The sequence below is a fragment of the Macaca fascicularis genome, chromosome 2 (genome assembly GCF_037993035.2).
Source record: "Macaca fascicularis isolate 582-1 chromosome 2, T2T-MFA8v1.1".
In the NCBI taxonomy this organism is placed as follows: domain Eukaryota; kingdom Metazoa; phylum Chordata; class Mammalia; order Primates; family Cercopithecidae; genus Macaca; species Macaca fascicularis.
The window spans coordinates 184193863-184213527 of NC_088376.1; the positions used below are offsets into that span (position 1 = coordinate 184193863).

General features: G+C 38.4%; 1 protein-coding gene across 6 annotated transcripts in view; it reads left to right on the forward strand.

Annotated features, from left to right (window-relative positions):
* The window catches only part of DCBLD2 (discoidin, CUB and LCCL domain containing 2), a 92716-nt gene that overhangs the window by 42241 nt on the left and 30810 nt on the right, over window positions 1-19665 (forward strand). For all 6 annotated transcript variants that reach the window (XM_005548335.5, XM_005548333.5, XM_005548334.5 and 3 more), the window contains exon 3: window positions 2363-2500. In XM_005548335.5, the coding sequence (XP_005548392.1) occupies window positions 2363-2500 (138 nt within the window). The remainder of the gene's footprint in view (window positions 1-2362; window positions 2501-19665) is intronic.

Below are 19665 nucleotides of genomic sequence, written 5' to 3' on the forward strand. Positions count from 1 at the left end.
GTTAGGTGTTATACATTAAGTCTTTGATTCATCTTGAGTTAATTTTTTATAAGGTGTAAGGAACGGGCCCAGTTTCAGTTTTCTGCATATGGCCAGCTAGCCAGTTTTCCCAACAGCATTTATTAAATAGGGAACCCTTTCCCCATTGATTTTGTCAGGTTTGTCAAAGATCAAATGGTTGTAGATATGTGGTGTTATTTCTGAGGCCTCTGTTCTGTTCCAGTGGTCCACATACCCATTTTGGTACCAGTACCATGCTGTTTTGATTACTGTAGCCTTGTGGTATAATTTGAAGTCAGGTAGCTTCATGCCTCCAGCTTTGTTCTTTTTGCTTAGGATTGTCTTGGCTATGTGGACTCTTTTTTGGTTCCATACGAAATTTAAAGTAGTTTTTTCTAATTCTGTGAAGAAAGTCAATGGTAGCTTGATGTGGATAGCATTGAATCTATATATTTGGGCATTATGGCCATTTTCACAATATTGATTCTTTCTATCCATGAGCATGGAATGTTTTTCCATTTGTTTATATCCTCTCTTATTTCCTTGAGCAGTGGTTTGTCCTTGAAGAGGTCCTTTGTGTCCCTTTAAGTTGTATTCCTAGGTATTTTATTCTCTTTGCAGCAGTTGTGAATGGGAGTTCACTCATGATTTGGCTGTCTGTCTGTTATTGGTGTATAGGAATGCTTGTGGTTTTTTCACATTGATTTTGTATCCTGAGACTTTGCTGAAGTTGTCTATCAGCTTAAGGAGATTTTGGGCTGAGATAGTGGGATTTTCTAAATATACAGTCATGTCGTCTGCAAACAGAGACAATTTTACTTCCTCTCTTCTTGTTTGAATACCCTTTATTTCTTTCTCTTGACTGATTGCCAGGGCCAGAACTTCCAATACCATGTTAATAGGAGTGGTGAGAGAGGGCATCCTTGTCTTGTGCCAGTTTTCAAAGGGAATGCGTCCAGTTTTTGCCCATTCAGTATGATATTGGCTGTGGGTTTGTCATATATAGCTCTTATTGTTTTGAGGTATGCTGATTTTGAACTTTTTACAGCAATTTTATTACTAAGTTTTTTGACTTTTGTGATGCTATTATGGATGGAGTTTTAAAAATTTCATTTCAGATTGCACTAGCATATATGGAAATGCAGTTGATATTTGTATATGGATCCTGTGACTTAGCTAAGTTTCTTTACTAGTTCTAGTGAGGTTTTGTTTTGTTTTCTTTGTCAATTCCTTAGAATTCTCTACTCATAAAATCAAGTATCATCCTTGAAAATGATTCTTGGAAGTCCACATGACTCTTATTCAAGTGATGTTGCCATAGTTTAAAACATTTTTGAAAGTCCTTATTCAGAATTTCTTACACAAGTTACCAAGCACATAAGAAAATCAGTTTTTATTATTTATTAGTGTATGTCTTGCTTTAATGTCTCTCCTTCTTCTTCCTTTTTATCTTAGTATCTTAGATCTGTACTGAGGATATGTTATTTTTTATAGCCTGTCCAACCTGTGGCCTGCAGGCCACATGTGGCCCAGGACAGCTTTGAATGCGGCCCAACAGAAATTCGTAAACTTTCTTAAAACATTATGAGATTTTTTTGTGATTTATTTTTTGTGTTTGTTTATTGGTTGATTGATTGATTGATTGTGCCCAGCAGCTGTCGTTAGTATTAATGTATTTTATTTGTGGTCCAAGACAATTCTTTTTCCAGTGTGGCCCAGGGAAGCCAAAAGATTGGACACCCTTGTGATAGACATTAAAGGATGGAAGTTAGGCACACAGTTATATATATGCATCTGACATTTAAGGAAAAAGCTGTGGATGGACGGTTAAGCTTGTGCGTTGTCAGATCATAGTTAAAGCCATGGGATGAAATGTGATCACCTAAAGAGATTAACTAGAAATCCAACAACCCTCAGAAGTAAAATTGAGTAGGTCCACAAAAAGGCTTGAGGTGTGACCTGAGGTCAGAATCTAAGGGGGTTTGAGGGAAGCATGTTAAGAATACTGCTAATTAACCATCAGTTCATTTGTGAACCACCTGCCTGGATGAAATATTTTGTTAATTTTTTTTAGTCCCTTATTATTGTTTTTAAAGAGTATATATGTCTTTCACAGGAAATTAATCTCTATAAGTTCACTGATGCATGTACTGCTTTTCCTTTTGAATCATTTGAATAGACATTACTTGTCATTTTTTTCCTCCAGAGTAATATGATTTATAATCATTAAACATTTTAGTCCTTGTTTTATACTAATTTAATAGCCAGCTTGGTATATTATTTTGATTCTGTTATCTACATTGCAAATATTATTGACTTAAAGAGAGTCACAGCAAATAATCTGATTTTCTTTCATTCCTAGGCAAATACTGTGGTCTGGGGTTGCAAATGAACCATTCAATTGAATCAAAAGGCAATGAAATCACATTGCTGTTCATGAGTGGAATCCATGTTTCTGGACGCGGATTTTTGGCCTCATACTCTGTTATAGATAAACAAGGTAATTTTCACCTTATGCAGTGGCTCCTACAGTTTGTAATTTCTAATAACAAAAATAAAATGCTTTTTTTCAGTAGCTGTTTTCTGAAATTGGAATAGAGCAGAAAGACTGAACAGTTAATAGCATATATATAAATTTGACAAATAAGGTGAGATCAGTTTCAAAGTTCCAAAAATAAAAGTACATGAATGTTACTTTCCTTTCCTTAGTAGAGGAAATACTGCTGAAATACTGATTTTTTTTATTTTTATAAGGTTGGAACACAAACTGTATAACTTTTTTTTTTTTTTTTTGAGACAGAGTTTCTCTCTTATCGCCCAGGCTGGAGTGCAGTGGTGCGATCTCAGCTCAGCGCAACTTCCGCCTCCCGGGTTCAAGTGATTCTCCTGTCCCAGCCTCCCGAGTAGCTGGGATTATAGGCATGCGCCACCATGCCTGGCTAATTTTGTATTTTTAGTAGAGGTGGGGTTTCTCCATGTTGGCCAGGCTGGTCTCGAACTCCTGACCTCAGGTGATCTGCTTGGCTCGGCCTCCCAAAGTGCTGGAATTACAGGTGTGAGCTACTGCACCCAGCCTATAATAACATTTTTAAAATTTATAAATTATTGAAATGTTTTATATCAATTTAAAACGTTATTATTCACAGTTTACTGCTTCATAGTGCTGTGTTAAAGACCATACTACCATTATTTTCAAAGAATAAGATCTCACATCCCCAGGGGTACCTGAGGAGTGCTCAGACAGCATGAAATAAACATGGTGTATTTCTAAATTGCTAATGTTTAGGAGGAAAATGTGGTGTAAAGGGGGAAAATGAAAAACAAGGTTATTCAGGTGCTGGTGAGGTTGTGCGGAAAAAGAAACAGTATACAGTGTTCGTGGGAGTGTCAGTCAGTTCAGCCATTGTGGAAGACAATGTGGTAATTCCTCAAAGACCTAAAGACAGAAATACCATTCAACCCAGCAATCCCATGACTGGATATATACCCAAAGGAATATCAATTATTCTGTCATAAAGACACATGCACATGTATGTTCATTGCACCACTATTTAATAGCAGAGACTTAGAATCACCTTAAATGCCCATCAGTGATAGACTGGATAAAGAAAGTTTTGTACATACACATCATGGAATACTATTCAGCTATGAAAAAGAACGAGATGTTCTTTACAGGGACATGGATGGAGCTGGAAGCCCTTGTCTTTAGCAGACTAATTAATGCAGGAACAGAAAACCAAATACTGCAGGTGCATGTTCTGACTTATAAGTGGGAGCTAAATTATGAAAACACATGAGGGGAACAACACACACTGGGGATTTTTGGAGGGTGGGAGGTGGGAGAGGATCAGGAAAAATAAATAATGGATACCAGGCTTAATACCTGGATGATAAAATAATCTGTAAAACAAGCCCCCATGACCCAAGCTTACTTGTGTAACAAACCCGCACATGTACCCCAAACTTAAAAGTTTAAAAACAAAAGATTATTAAATAGAATAGAATCCAAAATTTACCTGAATCTCTAAGATAAAATGCAAGACCTGCGTGAAATCTCTCATATGTTTTAGCTGCTGTGGGATGTGTTCATTTCCACCTGCTATGTAGGGGTACCATGATGAGAAAGTTTAAGAAGTGTTGCTAGTATAAGAATATATCAAAACAATCATTTAAATTTTTAAAAGTTGATATTTTGATAGTCAGCATTGAATTAAGTTACCATTTAAAAGTTTAAATTGGCTTTTACTTCATATTGTATGAAATGAGGACATTATCAAGAACCTCCTAATTGTGAGAGTGCTGGGCACTGGGAATTATAGGGGAAAGCAAGTGATTCCTACTCAGCTATGGTGGGTTTTAGATAAACACGATATGTCTTATTGAAAGTTTCATTTAGAAAGTGATAGAGGAGAGAGCTGTTTTGTATGGAGGAACCTGCCTTTCTTTAGTTTATAAGCAATAGGGCAAGGTGTGAAGGCTAACAAAATCTGTCATGGAAAATGAGAAGGAAAATTCATTTGGATGAAATAGTAGAAAAGAACTAGAAACATTATGCCAAATGAACAATTAATATTTTTGACAGAACCAGGAAAACATATACAGTGTGATGTTGTGGAAAGGACTCTAGGTGTCTGTTCCTGGAATCAAAGCTTGCCTCTACCACGTGCTAGCTGGCTAACCTCTGGCCAGTCATTTCACTGCTGTGAGTTGTGAGGACTGAATCTAATAAAAACGTGTACCATTTGTAGGCTCATGACATAGCAGACACATACAATGTTAGTTTCCCCCCTTCTACCACTGTACACATGCATACACATGTTCCCCACCCCTGCCACTGAAAGAGTAATGTAGAGAACACAAGTGAGATGATAATGGATTACCATCCTTTAAGTTTTACTTAAAGTCTTGGGGTTGATAGGTGAGAGGATAGATAATAAAGTTAATTTGCTTGTCATTTTCATTAAGTTTCTTAACCTTAATATCAGGTTAAATTATTTATTTTGATTTGTATTTTTGCTTTTCTCTGTTACTTATCAAGTTGAAAGTTTCTGGAAAATAAGTATCCTCTTTTTTTAAAAAAAAAAAAGTTTCTCACGTTAGATATTTAAATTATGAGGCTTTTTGACCCACAGAAACCTTAATATCCTGCATTAAGTTTACTTAAGAATTGGCTATGACCTCAGATAAAAGAATCAGAATGTTGCGTAGCTTACAAACCTCTGCCAAATTTCAAGTGGCTATATTCTATTTTGGATGAATCTTAGCTTCCAAAGATTTTTGAAACAACCACCTTAATCAGGAATTTCTTTATACTAAAACTTTCAAAGTCATAATCATCTTGGGAAATCCTCATTTAACAGCTCTCTCCTGAAATCTTACTATTTTTTGCATGTCTTTATCCCATCCATCAAGCGTGTGTTTTATCTGAACTAGAATGAATTGGCTGAACTATATTCAGGAGAACACTGGTTGAATTTCTTATTACTTCTTCTTGGGTGGCTTTTTTATCACAATTTCTTATAATGACTCATTCATTTGAAGGTTGCTTGGCTTTGGTTGAGGTCCTCAGTGTATTTTTATCCAGGAAACTTAACTGCCACAATGAATTCCATAAATGTTTTCAAGGAACCTAACTACATGTCTCTAGCCTAGAAGTCTAGTTGAAGATTTAGAGTATTTGGGAATGAAAAGATTGTGAAAAATCTTACTTCATCAGCTACTTCATTTGTTAGGCTCTCAAGATGACTTGTGTTATAGTATGTATTGTTGATAGAGTCATGATTTTGCGTGAGATAGACTAATTCTCATTACCTTGTGCAAGAGCCCATTGTAAAAATCTATTCCTTTTGATTGCTTATTTCCTGCCCTATATTTGGCACCAAGGAAGCAGCAGTAGATAAGACACAATCATACCTTCATGGGACTTGCAGTATAGGGTTGGAAAAAGACATTAAACGAATACTTAATTGCAATTATAAAATAAAGTATAGTGAAAGAATCAGCAAATGATAGGGGCCAGAGGTGTGTGAGGAGTGGAAGATTGATAAAAAGGCAGAGTTTTCCTGAGGAAGTCACTTTTAAGCTGAGAAGTGAAGGATTGGAGTTTCCAGGCAGACAAGGAAGGAAAAACATTGTACAGAAGGAACAGCAGGTGCAAAAACCTGATGGTGGAGAAGAGCTTTGGGAGAATGGGAAAAGAAAGCCAGAGTAGCTAGAGTAGATTGGGTTGTGGGGTGAGTAGGTTTCATTATTCTGAACCTTATAGAAAAGGTAAGAGTTGGAGTTTCTTCCTAAGAGTAAATGGAAGCTGTTAAGAACAGAGAAGTGGCCGGGCGCGGTGGCTCAAGCCTGTAATCCCAGCACTTTGGGAGGCCGAGACGGGCGGATCACAAGGTCAGGAGATCGAGACCATCCTGGCTAACACGGTGAAACCCCGTCTCTACTAAAAAATACAAAAAACTAGCCGGGCGAGGTGGCGGGTGCCTGTGGTCCCAGCTACTCCGGAGGCTGAGGCAGGAGAATGGCGTAAACCCGGGAGGCGGAGCTCCTGGGCGACAGAGCCAGACTCAGTCTCAAAAAAAAAAAAAAAAAAAAAAAAAGAACAGAGAAGTGGTATGACTGGATTTATGTTTTTGTTTATGCAATCTTCCCTGCTCTGTGAAGAGTGGGTCAATTAAAAGTAAGAATAAATGTAGAGAGGCCCATTAAGAGGCTGTCTCAGAAGCCAAAGCAGAGATGATTGAATTAAGAGGTCTCGTTATAAATGTAACTAGAATTACGCCAGTTTGTAAAGACTGTAGAAGTCAGACATATCTTCTACAGGGAACACTTCAATGAATTAGAGTTTATCCTGGTGGAATTTAAGCTCTAGGAAGAGTCTTTGAGCATTAGGAAGCCTCTTGGATGAAGCTCTGAACTACAGTAATGCCCGGGTTGTATCTTGGGCTCTCTATCTGGAGTCCTCTTCCAGTTTCGTTTCTAGTTTTCATTAAATTTTTAATAAAGCTTTTTTTCTCCCTCTCTGCTATTTTTAATGATCTTTGAGCGGTAGTTTTCAGCTGTTTTCATTACCAGTTATCTCTTTCCATTTTCACCTATAAACCTCATTTTTGAAAGATATAGTGAAAGGAAAAGTTCCCATTTCCTCAAGCAATTTGATATGTGGAAATATGAATCAAGACTTCCAACAACTGTGAGAGGACTAATATTTCTACTCTAAAGTAGCATAATCTCAACCAATTTCAACCATTCCACAGAAGCAGCCACTAAATACTTGCTTATACAAACAGCCACATCTATGTCCTCATAATAGGTATTCTCTCTAATAATCTATTCTCCAGTGAACTATCATAAGTACTGTTAATCAGTTTTCATCTACTGCGGCCAGACTTTCTGAAAATTTGAAGATGTATGTGGACCTTTGTGGTATCTTGGACATTTATATTGGCAATCCCTGTTTAGAAGTTCTATAAAAACTCCTGAGTTACTGCTGGTGTTACTGAGTGAGGCAGAACCTACCACATTAAGGTCCAGACTCAGGTAACTTGGATCTGTTAATTTAGTATAATAATAAATGTGGCCAGGTGTGGTGACTCATGCTTTTATCCCAGCACTTTGGGAGGCTGAGGCAGGTGGATCACCTGAGGTCAGTAGTTTGAGACCAGCCTGGCCAACATGATGAAAACCTGTCTTTACTAAAAATATAAAAAATTAGCCGAGCATGGTGGTGGGTTCCTGTAATCCCAGCTACTCAGGAGGCTGAGGCAGGAGAATCGGTTGTACCTGGGAGGCGGAGGTTGCAGTGAGCCGAGATTGCATTACTGCACTCCGACCTGGGCAGCAAGAATGAAACTCTGCCCCAAAATAAAAATAATGATAAATGCTCCTGACATTTTATTCTGAAAAGTAGATTTAAAAACAGCAGTTGTCACTGGAATTGAAAAAATAAAATGAATTTTATAGATGATCTAAATTTCTATTTTTGAATCTGTTCAACAATGACCAGTTTCTAGGAGGAACTGGACATTTCTAGAATGGTTCTGGGTGATGATTTTTTTAAGTTGTAGTTATAAAACAGTGAATTCAGAAGAAATATATACATTTGCATTGAAAGCTTCAAGTCCTTCAAGACAGCATTTGTTCATATGTACCATAATTGGGGTGTGTGTGTGTGTGTGTGTGTGTGTGTTTACATGCATGATTGGAAAGTGGTGATCCTGGTATTCTTTTTGGAGAACATGAAATTGTCACTTAAAACATAATACTAAATCTGACTACTTTAGATTTCACCAACTCAGAATTTTGTAGTGGTCAGTCTAAAGTTTGCCTTTATTTTGGAGGGGAGACATAGTAAATGGTTTAAAATTTCATGTGAAATAATGTTGATATTAACATACTTCCTAATTGGAACTCATAAACACATGTTCATTCATTGTCTGCCACCCCTTAGAATCTGATGACAGTGCACTTAAGACTTGTGAACCACTGAGCCTGGAAAATATTCCCATTTAACAAGATTATCGTTGCTATATGATGGATTATTTTTAAAATTAACACCAATAGTATAAAAAATATTTGCTGCATTTTTTAACCACATCATTTTTGCAAATATTTGCCATTTTTTCATTCTTACATCAGATTATATCAGTTTGCAAATGAAACATAGGGCTGACTAGATAATTCCTTTCTAGCAGAGTCCAAATTTCTGTAACTGGTTTTTTTTTTCCTGCATGGAATGTTTTTGGCTTTGAAAATAGAGTGTGAATTCCTTAGATTGTTTGCCTTCTTAACTGTACAGTAATTTTATAGAATCTGTTTTGTTTCCAGTACTACAGTTGGCTAGGTTCCTATTTGTTATTTTTATATTGGTTTCCAAATTTCGGTTCCTGTATGTGGCAAACATTTTAAAACTCTGATACTGTTAAACTTAGTAAGATTTTATTAATGAAGTTTCAGTTTACATTCCTATCTTTAGATAATGCTTTTGTTTCCACACAAATGAGTATGTATAATGTTTGTGTGTATAATATAATTAACATGCAGAAGAATATTTGTAGTTTGGTGTGAATTTGTAGAACAAAGGTGCTGATGAACAAAGTGTTACCAATTTTGCAGAGAAAGAAAATTTAACAATCTGTTAAGATGGTGTTAACCCAAAGAGGCAATTCATATTACAGGATAGAGTTTATTCCAAGCTGATAGGTAAACCTGAAGAGCATCTTAATGATTTTAATGTTTTCTATATGTTTAATTTTTTTTGGCATATTAGGAGTGCTGAGAACAGACTACATATATGTTTGTGCTGTCTTGTGCTATACAGTGGCTCTATCCTTCACTGTTGGTAAATACAAATGTATTTATTAGCTTCCTAGATACTATGTAGGTCACAAAATAATTATGCTACATTTTAATGTTTTGTATTCATTTTTTAGTGTATGGAGATTTAGATAAGGAGTTTGATTTGATCTAATTAACCATATGTAGCTTATAGCCTGTTTGACTACATAGTTTATTGCTTAGGCAACTGAGCTATGCTTTATATTATCCATAAGAAAGCATTACTTATTTTCGTCTGAGAAAATTTTTTCCAGGCTTCTACTGTGGACTCTGCTTTCATAGATGACACTGTTATATTCCTAAAAGAAACATGAGGTTTAGTCTCCACTCTCAGTACATAAAAGGAGAGAAGAGGTAAAATACCTAGTATAGTGTCTGTTACTTAGTAAATGTTAATTGGCTCTGAATCACTGTCAATTATGTTGTACTATACTATATATGTGAATTCCTCTTAACAGAATTGCAGATGCTAAAAACCAGTGCAGTAGTTCTATTGCATTCCTTGCAATAGAAGCAAGGAATTAGTCTTAGGACCACACAATAATATTGTCAGGAGAATTTAGCCAAAGACCAGGCTTATCCTATATCGTTTAGCACCCGAACAGAGTAGCTGTTCATATATCTACGATGCAAGGCTGTTGACAAGATGAGAACTATGAAAGCAAGACTACATATTGTTTAAGGTTCTGGGAAATTGATTATTTCAAGAATTTTAGATCACATAAGAGAGAAGAATGTATAGGTGTACATTTTCTTGTTTCTGCCTGTATTTTCTTATTTCTAGTAAATAATACAGTAACTTAGGAATAGTACTTCTAAGCTTTCTTTTTTGAGACAGTCTTGCTCTGTCACCTGGGCTGGAGTGCATTGGTGCTATCTCAGCTCACTGCAACCTCCGCCTCCTGGGTTCAAGCGATTCTCCTGCCCCAGCCTCCCAAGTAGCTGGGACTACAGGCACGCGCCACCACACCTGGCTAATTTTTTGTATTTTTTTTTTTTTCTTTTTTAGTAGAGACAGGGTTTCCACATGTTAGCCAGGATAGTTTCGATCTTCTGACCTCGTGATCCGCCTGCCTCGGCCTCCCAAAGTGCTGGGATTACAGACATGAGCCACCGTGCCTGGCCACTTACTTGAGTTAGAATAAATATAGGCACTTGAGTTCAACTGTGCGAACATGTTTACAGCAAATATAGTTGGTTACATACCAACTATATTGTGGTAAGTGATGGCTACTGACACTACTGAGGGTCTTTTTCCAATTCAGTCAAGAACACAAAACGGTATTAATTGAAGGAAAATCTAAATAAATATATTTTGCAACCCTACAATCTCAGAAATAGCCAACACTGTCAATCAAAAATATTTCTATGATAGTAACCAATGTGCTGATATTTTTTGATTCATTTGTTAAAATATATTTTCATGGTATTATATATGGGGCAACATAAGATTTCAGGTTTAAATATTCCATGCAACAGTTAAAAAGTTCTCTACCCTTTGCAGTTATTATGTGTTGAAATTGTTTTTAATTGTACTTAATTTTTTTAAAAAAATGTATGTAAGTAACAGTTATGGCAGATAATATAGCTAAGTTTGCGGTTGTCTTAGAAAATCTGATATTGGTGTCTTCAGAAAACCCGACGTTCCTCAGACTGTTCTTGACGATTGGCTTGCCGTCACTTTTGTATTCTCTCCTGCTCTTTCTCACAATCACATTATCCTGCCTTCAGAGCCCCATCTGAGATCTGCCTCCTGGACAGCCCTCTAGGATTAGGGAAGGCAGGTAATGGGGAAGGATAGAAACTCTTCTTATAGATACTATGGTTACACTTCCTTTGGGTTAAACTCTACTGTGAAGACTAGCGTATATTCAACACTGAAGATGCTCTTTTGGGGGCTACACAGAAAAAGAGGGAATGCCAGTTTGCTTCAGCAGAATCCCTGAGGGCATTCTATTTACTACTGCCATCGCTGTTATCCACAACACCCAAATGAAGTGTACCATATATGTGATACTTTGTGCAGTAATGTGTTACTGTCATTTGTATGTATTGGTTGATTAAAATTACCAGAATAAAATTCTATGCAGAGGCTGTCAGTTTAAAATGTAGCACATACCAGGCACAGTGGCTCACACATGTCTCCTCAACACTTTGGGAGGGTGAGGTGGGAGGATCGCTTGAGGCTGGGAGTTCCAGACCAGCCACGTAGTGAGACCCCCATCTTTACCAACAATTTAAATAATTAGTTGGGTGTGGTGGCACACGCCTGTAGTTTTAGCTACTTGGGAGGCTGAGGTGGGAGGATTGCTTGAGACCAGGAACTTGAGGCTGCAGTGAGCTAGGATCTTGCCACTGCACTCTAGCCTGGGTGACAGAGTGAGGAAAAAGAAATGTAAATTATATACTGCCCTGTACTTTGAACATATTTGATTTTTCTAGTATTATAGGACACATTAAAGTGGATCCAGCAAGATAAGTGTTTTCTCAGTATTTATTATAATCTAAGCACTTCACATGTAAGTTAAAAGTTCAGCTTTTAAGTTGCTCAGTCCAGAAAGTTTAGTGTATCTTTGACTCCTCTTTTTTTCTCAAACTTCATATTCACCTGCCAGTTCTTCTAATATGTATGTACATATACCAGAATCTGACTACATCTTAACAGCTCTACTACTACCACTCTATTTCAGGTTCCAACTTTTACATCAATTATGGCAATAAATTTCTTACCTTTGTTTTTGCCCTTTCTCCCCTTCAGTCTACTCTGAATTCAGTAATCAGTGTGATCTTACTAAATTGAGTTTCATCTCACTCTACCAACTATCCTTATCTCCAAGATGCTCTAGCATTCAGCTTCCCATTACTCACCTGACTTCATCTTTTACTTGTCTACTGTGGCCTCAAACATGCTGAGCACATTTCCACACAGGGCCTTTGATTCCCACTGCCTATTCTCAGATTCAAATACGTTACACCTTACTCCTTCACCTATGTTAGAATTTTACTTAAATGTCATCTTCACAATGATGCCTGATCTGACCACTGTACTTAAAATTGTAACTCCCTAACTTTTTAAAACTTCCTTGTTCTCATTATTTTTCTAAAGTACAATACACATTGTAACACAGTATTTTTTTCTTATTAACATTATCTATTTTCTTCTACCTCCCCCCACTCCACCCAGAGGGTATATTCCCTATAAGAAGGAATTTTTATCTGATTGTTGTTTGTTTTATCTCTGGTGCCTAGAATAACAACTGGTCGTAATACATGCTTATTAAATATATGCTGAATGAATAAATGAACAAACTGCCAGCCCGGGCTCTTTTACTAGGCTTTATTTCACCCATCAATGCAGATATGCTACATATGAAAGGACGTTGTTACTCTATGATAGCTTCTTTTTATTTTATAACAGTCTTATTAAGTTATAATTCACACACCATACAATTCCCCTATTTAAAATACACAATTCAGGGGGGCTGGCCAAGGTGAACAACTGGAAACAGCTAGTGTGTGCCGCCTTCATGGAAAGAAATAGAAGGGGCAAGTAAATGTAGCACTTCAACTGGAACACCCAGGTACACACACTAGGATTCATCAAGAAAATAACTCTACTCACAGAGAATGGAAAAAAACAAAGCAGGACAACCACCCACTCAGAAACTGGTGACTGGGGACCAGAGCAGGCCCCTAGTTTGCTGCAGCAGTCATGGAAAAGTGGTCAGACTTTCTTACATGGGTCCCCACTCCCGTATCTCCTCACTGAGCAAGTCCTCCAGGCCTGGGTTTCCAGCCTCCCCTCAATGGGGCTTTGGAGCCAGTAGCAGTTCTGCAGCAACCTGGGACAAGAGCTCAGCTGGGGTTTCCATCTTTCCTGTCTTGCAACCCTCACCTTTGCTGTTTCCAGGCTCTGGAGAGTACATGGGACTGAAGGCTGGTCTGAAACCCCCAGCACAGCACTCATCTCACAGAAAAGTGGTCGGACAGTTCTCTATGTAGATCCCGGTCCTCAGTTCTCCTCACTGGACAGGGCTACCTGACCTGGGACTCCAGCACAATCACTGTGCCCCATCTGACCAGTTCGATTAGATACAGCCCAGCAGTTAAAGGAACACCCACACAGAGAGATGAGAAAGAGCTAACACAAGAACTTCAGCAATTCAAATGGTCATAGTGTCTTATGTCCTCCTAACGGTTGCACTAGTTCACCAACGAGGGTTCTTAACCCTCGTTGGCTGGGTTGGCTGAAATGACAGAAATAGAATTTAGAATATGCATAGAAATGAAGAGCATCGAGATTCAGGAGAATGGCAAAACCCAATTCAAGGAAACTAAGAATTAACAATAAAACAATACAGGAGCCGACAGATAAAATAGCCAGTACATAAAAGAATCTGACTGACCTGATAGAGCTGAAAAACACAAGAATTTCACCACCCAATTGTAAGTTTTAACAGCAGAATAGACCAAGCTGAGGAAAGAATCTTGGAACTTGAAGACTGGCTCTCTGAAATAAGAGAGTCAGACAAAAGAAAGAATGAAAAAGAATGAATAAAACCTCCAAGAAATAAGGGATTATATAAAGAGGCCAAATCTGCAAATCATTGATATCCCTGAATTGGATGGGGAGAAAGCAAATAACTTGGATAACATATTTCAGGATATCATCCATGAAAGCTTCCCCAGCCTCAATAGAGAGGCCAACAGTCAAATTCAGGAAATACAGAGAACCCCTGCATGATTTTACACAAGATCTCCCCAAGACACATAATCAGATTTTCCAACGTCAAAATAAAAGAATGTTAAAGGCAGCTAGAGAGAAAAGGCAGGTAACCAACAAAGGGAACCCCATCAGGCTAGCAGCAGACCTCTCAGCTGAAACCCTGCAAACTGGAAGAGATTGGGGACCTATATTTGACATTCTTAAAGAAAAAAATCTTCAAGAATTTCATAACCAGCCAAACTAAGCTTCCTCAGCAAAAGAGAAAGAAAATCCTTTTCAGATAAGCAAATGCTGAGCAAGTTCATTACCACCAGACCCACCTTCCAAGACATCTTGAAGCTAGCACTAAATATGGAAAAGCAAAACCATTAAAACACCACTAGGAAAATACACTCAAGTACACATACCAGTGACACTATAAAGCAACCACACAAACAAGCCAGCATGATAACCAGCTAACAACACAATGACAGGATCATATGCACACATATCAATACTAACCTTGAATGTAAATAGCCTAAATGCCCCATTTAAAAAGGCATAGAGTGGCATGCTGAATAAAAAAGCAAGACCCAATGATATGCCATCTTCAAGAGACCCATCTCACATGCAGTGACATCCATAGGCTCAAAATAAAGGGATGGAGGGAAATCTAACAAGCAAATGGAAATCAGAAAAATGCAGGCATTGCAACCCTAATTTCAGAAAAAACAGACTTTAAACCAACAAAGCTCAAAAAAGACAAAGAGAAGGGCATTACATAAGGTAAGGGGTTCAATTCAACAAGAAGACCTAATTATTCTCGATATATATGCAGTCAACACAGGAGCACCCAGATTCATAAAGCAAGTTCTTAGAAACCTAAAAAGAGACTTAAGCTCCCACACAGTAACAGTGAGAGACTTTAACACTCTACTGACAGTATTAGACAGATCATCTAAGCAGAAAATTAACAAAGATTCAGGACCTAAACTCAACATTGGACCAAATGTATCTGATAGACCTCTACAGAACTCTCCACCCAAAAACACTAGAATATACATTCTTCTGATTGCCACATGACACATACTCTAAAAATGACCACATAATCGGACATAAAACAATCAGCAGATGCAAATAAACCAAAACCTACCAGACACACTCTCAGACCACAGTGTAATTAAAATAAAAATCAAAACTAAAAAAAATCCCTCAAAAACCATGCAATTACATGGAAATTAACCTGCTCCAGAATAACTTTGGAGTAAATAATGAAATTAAGGCAAAAATCAAGAAGTTCTTTGAAACTAACGAGAACAAAGATACAACATTCCAGAATCTCTGGGACACAGCTAAGGCATTGTTATGAGGGAAATTTATAGAACTGAATGCCGACATCAAAAAGTTAGATCTCAAATTAACCCAACATCACAACTAAAAGAACTAGAGAAGTAAGAGCAAACCAACCCTAAAGCTGGCAGAATACATACAACCAAAATCAGAGCTCAACCTGAAGGAGAGTGCGATGCAGAAAAGCATTCAAAAGATCAGCGAATCAGGGAATTGTGTTTTTGAAAAAAATTAATGATAGGCCAGCTAGATTAATAAAGAGAGAAGGGCCAAGAGCAGTGGCTCATGCCTGTAATCCCAGCACTTTGGAGGCCAAGGTGGGTGGATCACTTGAGGTCAGGAGTTCGTGAGGAGCCTGGCCAACATGGTGAAATCCCGTCTCTACTAAAAATACCAAAAAAAAAAAAAAAATTAGCTGGGCGTAGTGGCATGGGCCTGTAATCCCAGCTCCCCGGGAGGCGGAGGTTGCAGTGAGTCAAGATCACACCACTGCACTGCACTGCAGCCTGGGAAACAGAGAAAGATTCCATCTCAAAAAAAAAAAAAAATTAACATTTGTATACACCAAAAACAGTCAAGCTGAGAGCCAAATCAAGAACACAATCCCATTCACGATTGCCACAAAAAGAATAAAATACCTAGGAATGCAGCTAGCCAGGGAGGTGCATGCTCTCTACAACAAGAATTACAAAACACTGCTCAAAGAAATCGGAGATGACACTAACAAATGGAAAAACATGCCATGCTCATGAATTGGAGAAATCATTATCATAAAAATGGCCACCCTGCCCAAAGCGATTTACAGATTCAGTGAAATTCTTACCAAACTTCCAATGACGTTCTTAACAGAACTAGAAAAAAACTACTTTAGAATGCATATGGAAACAAAAAGGAGCCCAAATAGCCAAGGCAATCTTAAGCAAAAAGAAAAAAGCTTGGAGGGATCACATAACCTGACTTCAAGCTGTATTTCAGGGCTACGGTAACCAAAACAGCATGGTACTGGTACAAAAACAGGTACATAAACCAATAGAACAGAATAGAGGGTACAGAAATAAGGCCACATATCTACGACCACCTGATCGTTGACAAAGCTGACAAAAACAAAGAATGGAGAAAGGACTGCCTATTTAATAAATGGTGCTGGGATAACTGGCTAGCCATATGCAAAAGATTGAAGCTGGACCCCTTCCTTACACCATATACAAAAATCAACTCACGACAGATTAAACACTTAAATGTAAATCTCAAAACTATAAAAACCCTGGAAGACAATCTAGGCAATAGCATTCTGGTCATAGGAACTGGCAAAGATTTCATGATGAAGACACCAAAAGCAATCACAGCAAAAGCAAAAATTGGCAAATAGGATCTAATTAAGAGCTTCTGTACAGCAAAAGAAACTATCAACAGAATAAACAGACAACCTACAGAATGGGGAGAAGATATTTGCAAAGTGTGAATCTGGCAAAGGTCTGATATCCAACATCGATAAGGAACGTAAACAAATTTACAAGAAAAAAGAAACATTAAAAAGTGGGCAAAGAACATCAACAGACACTTTTCCAAAGAAGACACACATGTGGCCAATAAGCATAAGAAAAAAAGCTCAGTATCATTGATCTTTAGAGAAATACAAATCAAAACCACAATGAGATACCATCTCATACCAATCAGAATGGCTATTATTAAAAAGTAACACAATAACATGCTAATGAGGTCGTGGAGAAAAGGGAACACTTATACGCTGTTGGTGGGAGTGTAAATTCAACCATTGTGGAAATGAGTGGTGATTGCTGAGAGAGCTAAAAGCAGAGCTGCCATTTGACCTAGTAATCCCATTACTGGGTATATACCCAAAGGAATATAGCACTCATTATGTTCATTGCAGCAGTATTTACAATAGGAAAGACATGGAGTCAACCTAAATGTCCATTAATGGTAAACTGGATAAAGAAAATGTGGTACATATACACTATGGAATACTATGCAGTCATAAAAAAGAATGAGATTATGCCCTTTGCAGGGACATGGATGGAGCTGGAGGCCATTAACCTCACAGGAAGAGAAAACCAAATACCACATGTTCTTTTAAGTGGCAGCTAAATGTAACACATGGACACATAGAGGAGAACAATTGGCACTGGGGCCTACTGGAGGGTAGGAGGAGGGAGAGGAACAGAAAAAATAACTGTGGGATGCTAACTAGGCTTAGTACCTAGATGACAAAAGATACAGCAAACCCCCATGACACAAGTTTACCTATATAACAATCCTGTGCATGTACTCCTGAACCCAAAATAAAATTAAAAGGAAAAATACCTGTTGGGTACTGTGCTCACGCCCTTAGTGGTGGGGTCTGTACCTCAAACCTCAGCACCATGCAGTATGCCTATGTAACCTGCACTTGTACCCCTGTGTCTAAAATAAAAGTTGAAATTAAATAATAAAATATCTGTATATAGAATTCATTAATTTTTCAGTGTATTCAGAGTTGTACAGTCATCACCATAGTCAATTTTAAAACATATTTATCACCCTAAAGGAAATTCCTTAGTAGCAGTTATTCCCCATTTCTCTCCTCTTAACCCCTTACGGTCCTAGGAAACCACGAGTCTACTTTTTATTGCTGTAGATTTGCCTATTCGAGACATTTCATATAAATATATAGTATGTGGTCTTTTGTGACTAGCTTCTTTCACTTAGCATATCTTCAAAGTGTATCCATGTTGTAGCATGAATCAAACTTCATTTCTTTTTATGGCCAAATAATATCCCATTGTATGTATATACACCCCATTTTGTTTATCCATCTATTCATCAGTTGATGAACTTTTGTATACAAATATTGGTGGGGACGTAGGTTTTTAATTCTCTTGGGCATATACCTAATAGTGAGATTTCTGGGTCATATGCTAACTCTTGGTTTAGTATTTTAAGGAACTGCCAAACCATTTTCCAAAACAGCTGCACCATTTTACAATTTTACTAGTACTGCGTAAAGACTCCAGTTTCTCCACATTTTTGCCAGTGCTTGTTATGTCTTTTTTATTTTCGCCATCTAATGGGTGTATGGTGGTGTCTCACTGTGATTTTAATTTGCATTTCCTTGATGACTAATGATGTTGAGCATATTTTTATGTGCCTATTGGCCATTTGTATATCTTCTTTGGAGAAATGTCTGTTCATATCCATTGTCTGTTTTTAAATTGGTTCCTTTGTCTTTTTAATGCCACATGATGTTATGTATTCTGGATATTAGATACATCTATTTTCATTGACATATCATTTGCAAATGTTTTCTCCCATTCTGTGTGCTATCTTTCTCTTTCTTAATGGTGTCTTGTGAAGTACAAAAGTTTTTGTTCTTGATGAACTTCCATTTATTTTTATTTGTTCTCTTGTGCTTTTGGTGTTTTATCTAAGAAATCACTGCTTCATCCAGAGTTGTGATATTCTCATATATTTTTTTCTAAAAGTTTTATAGTTTCAGCTCGAGTTTAGATCCACTTTATTTTGTATGTGGTGTGAGGTATGGGTCCAATTCATTTGTTTGCTTGGTGGATATCCAGTTGTCTCAGCATCATTTGTCTAAAAGATTATTCTTCCCCCCATTGAATTGTCTTGGCACCCTTGTTGAAACTCAGTTGACTATAAATTTGAGGGTTTATTTCTAGACTTTCAGTTCTGTTCCTTTGATTATGATAACATACATTGCTATTGAGAGGTGACAATGTGCTAGCAGCCCTCACTCTCAGCGCCTCCTCGGCCTCCAGCCTCGGCGTCCACTCTAGGGGCGCTGGAGGAGCCCTTCAGCCCGCCACGGCACCGTGGGAGCCCCTCTCTGAGCTGGCCGAGGCCGGAGCCTCCTCCCTCTGCTTGCCGGGAGAGGTGTGGAGGTAGAGGCGCGGGTGGGAACCTGGGCTGCATGAGTTCTAGCAGGTGCGGGCGCAGGCTTGGTGGGCCCCGCACACGGAGCGGCCGGCCGGCGGGTGGGCAGTGAGAGGCTTAGCACCCGGGCCAGCAGCTGCGGAGGTTGCACCAGGTCCCCCAGCAGTGCCGGCCGCTGGCGCCGCACTCAAATTCTCCTCCGGCCTTAGCTGCTTCCCCAGGGCGCAGAGCCCGGGACCTGCAGCCCGCCATGTCTGAGCTCCTCCCCCTGCGGTGGGCTCTCCCAGTGGCCTGAGCTTCCCCGACAGGCACCGCCCCCTGCTCCATGGCGCCCAGTCCCATCAACAGCCCAAAGGCTGAGGAGTGCAGGTGCCGATCGGGAC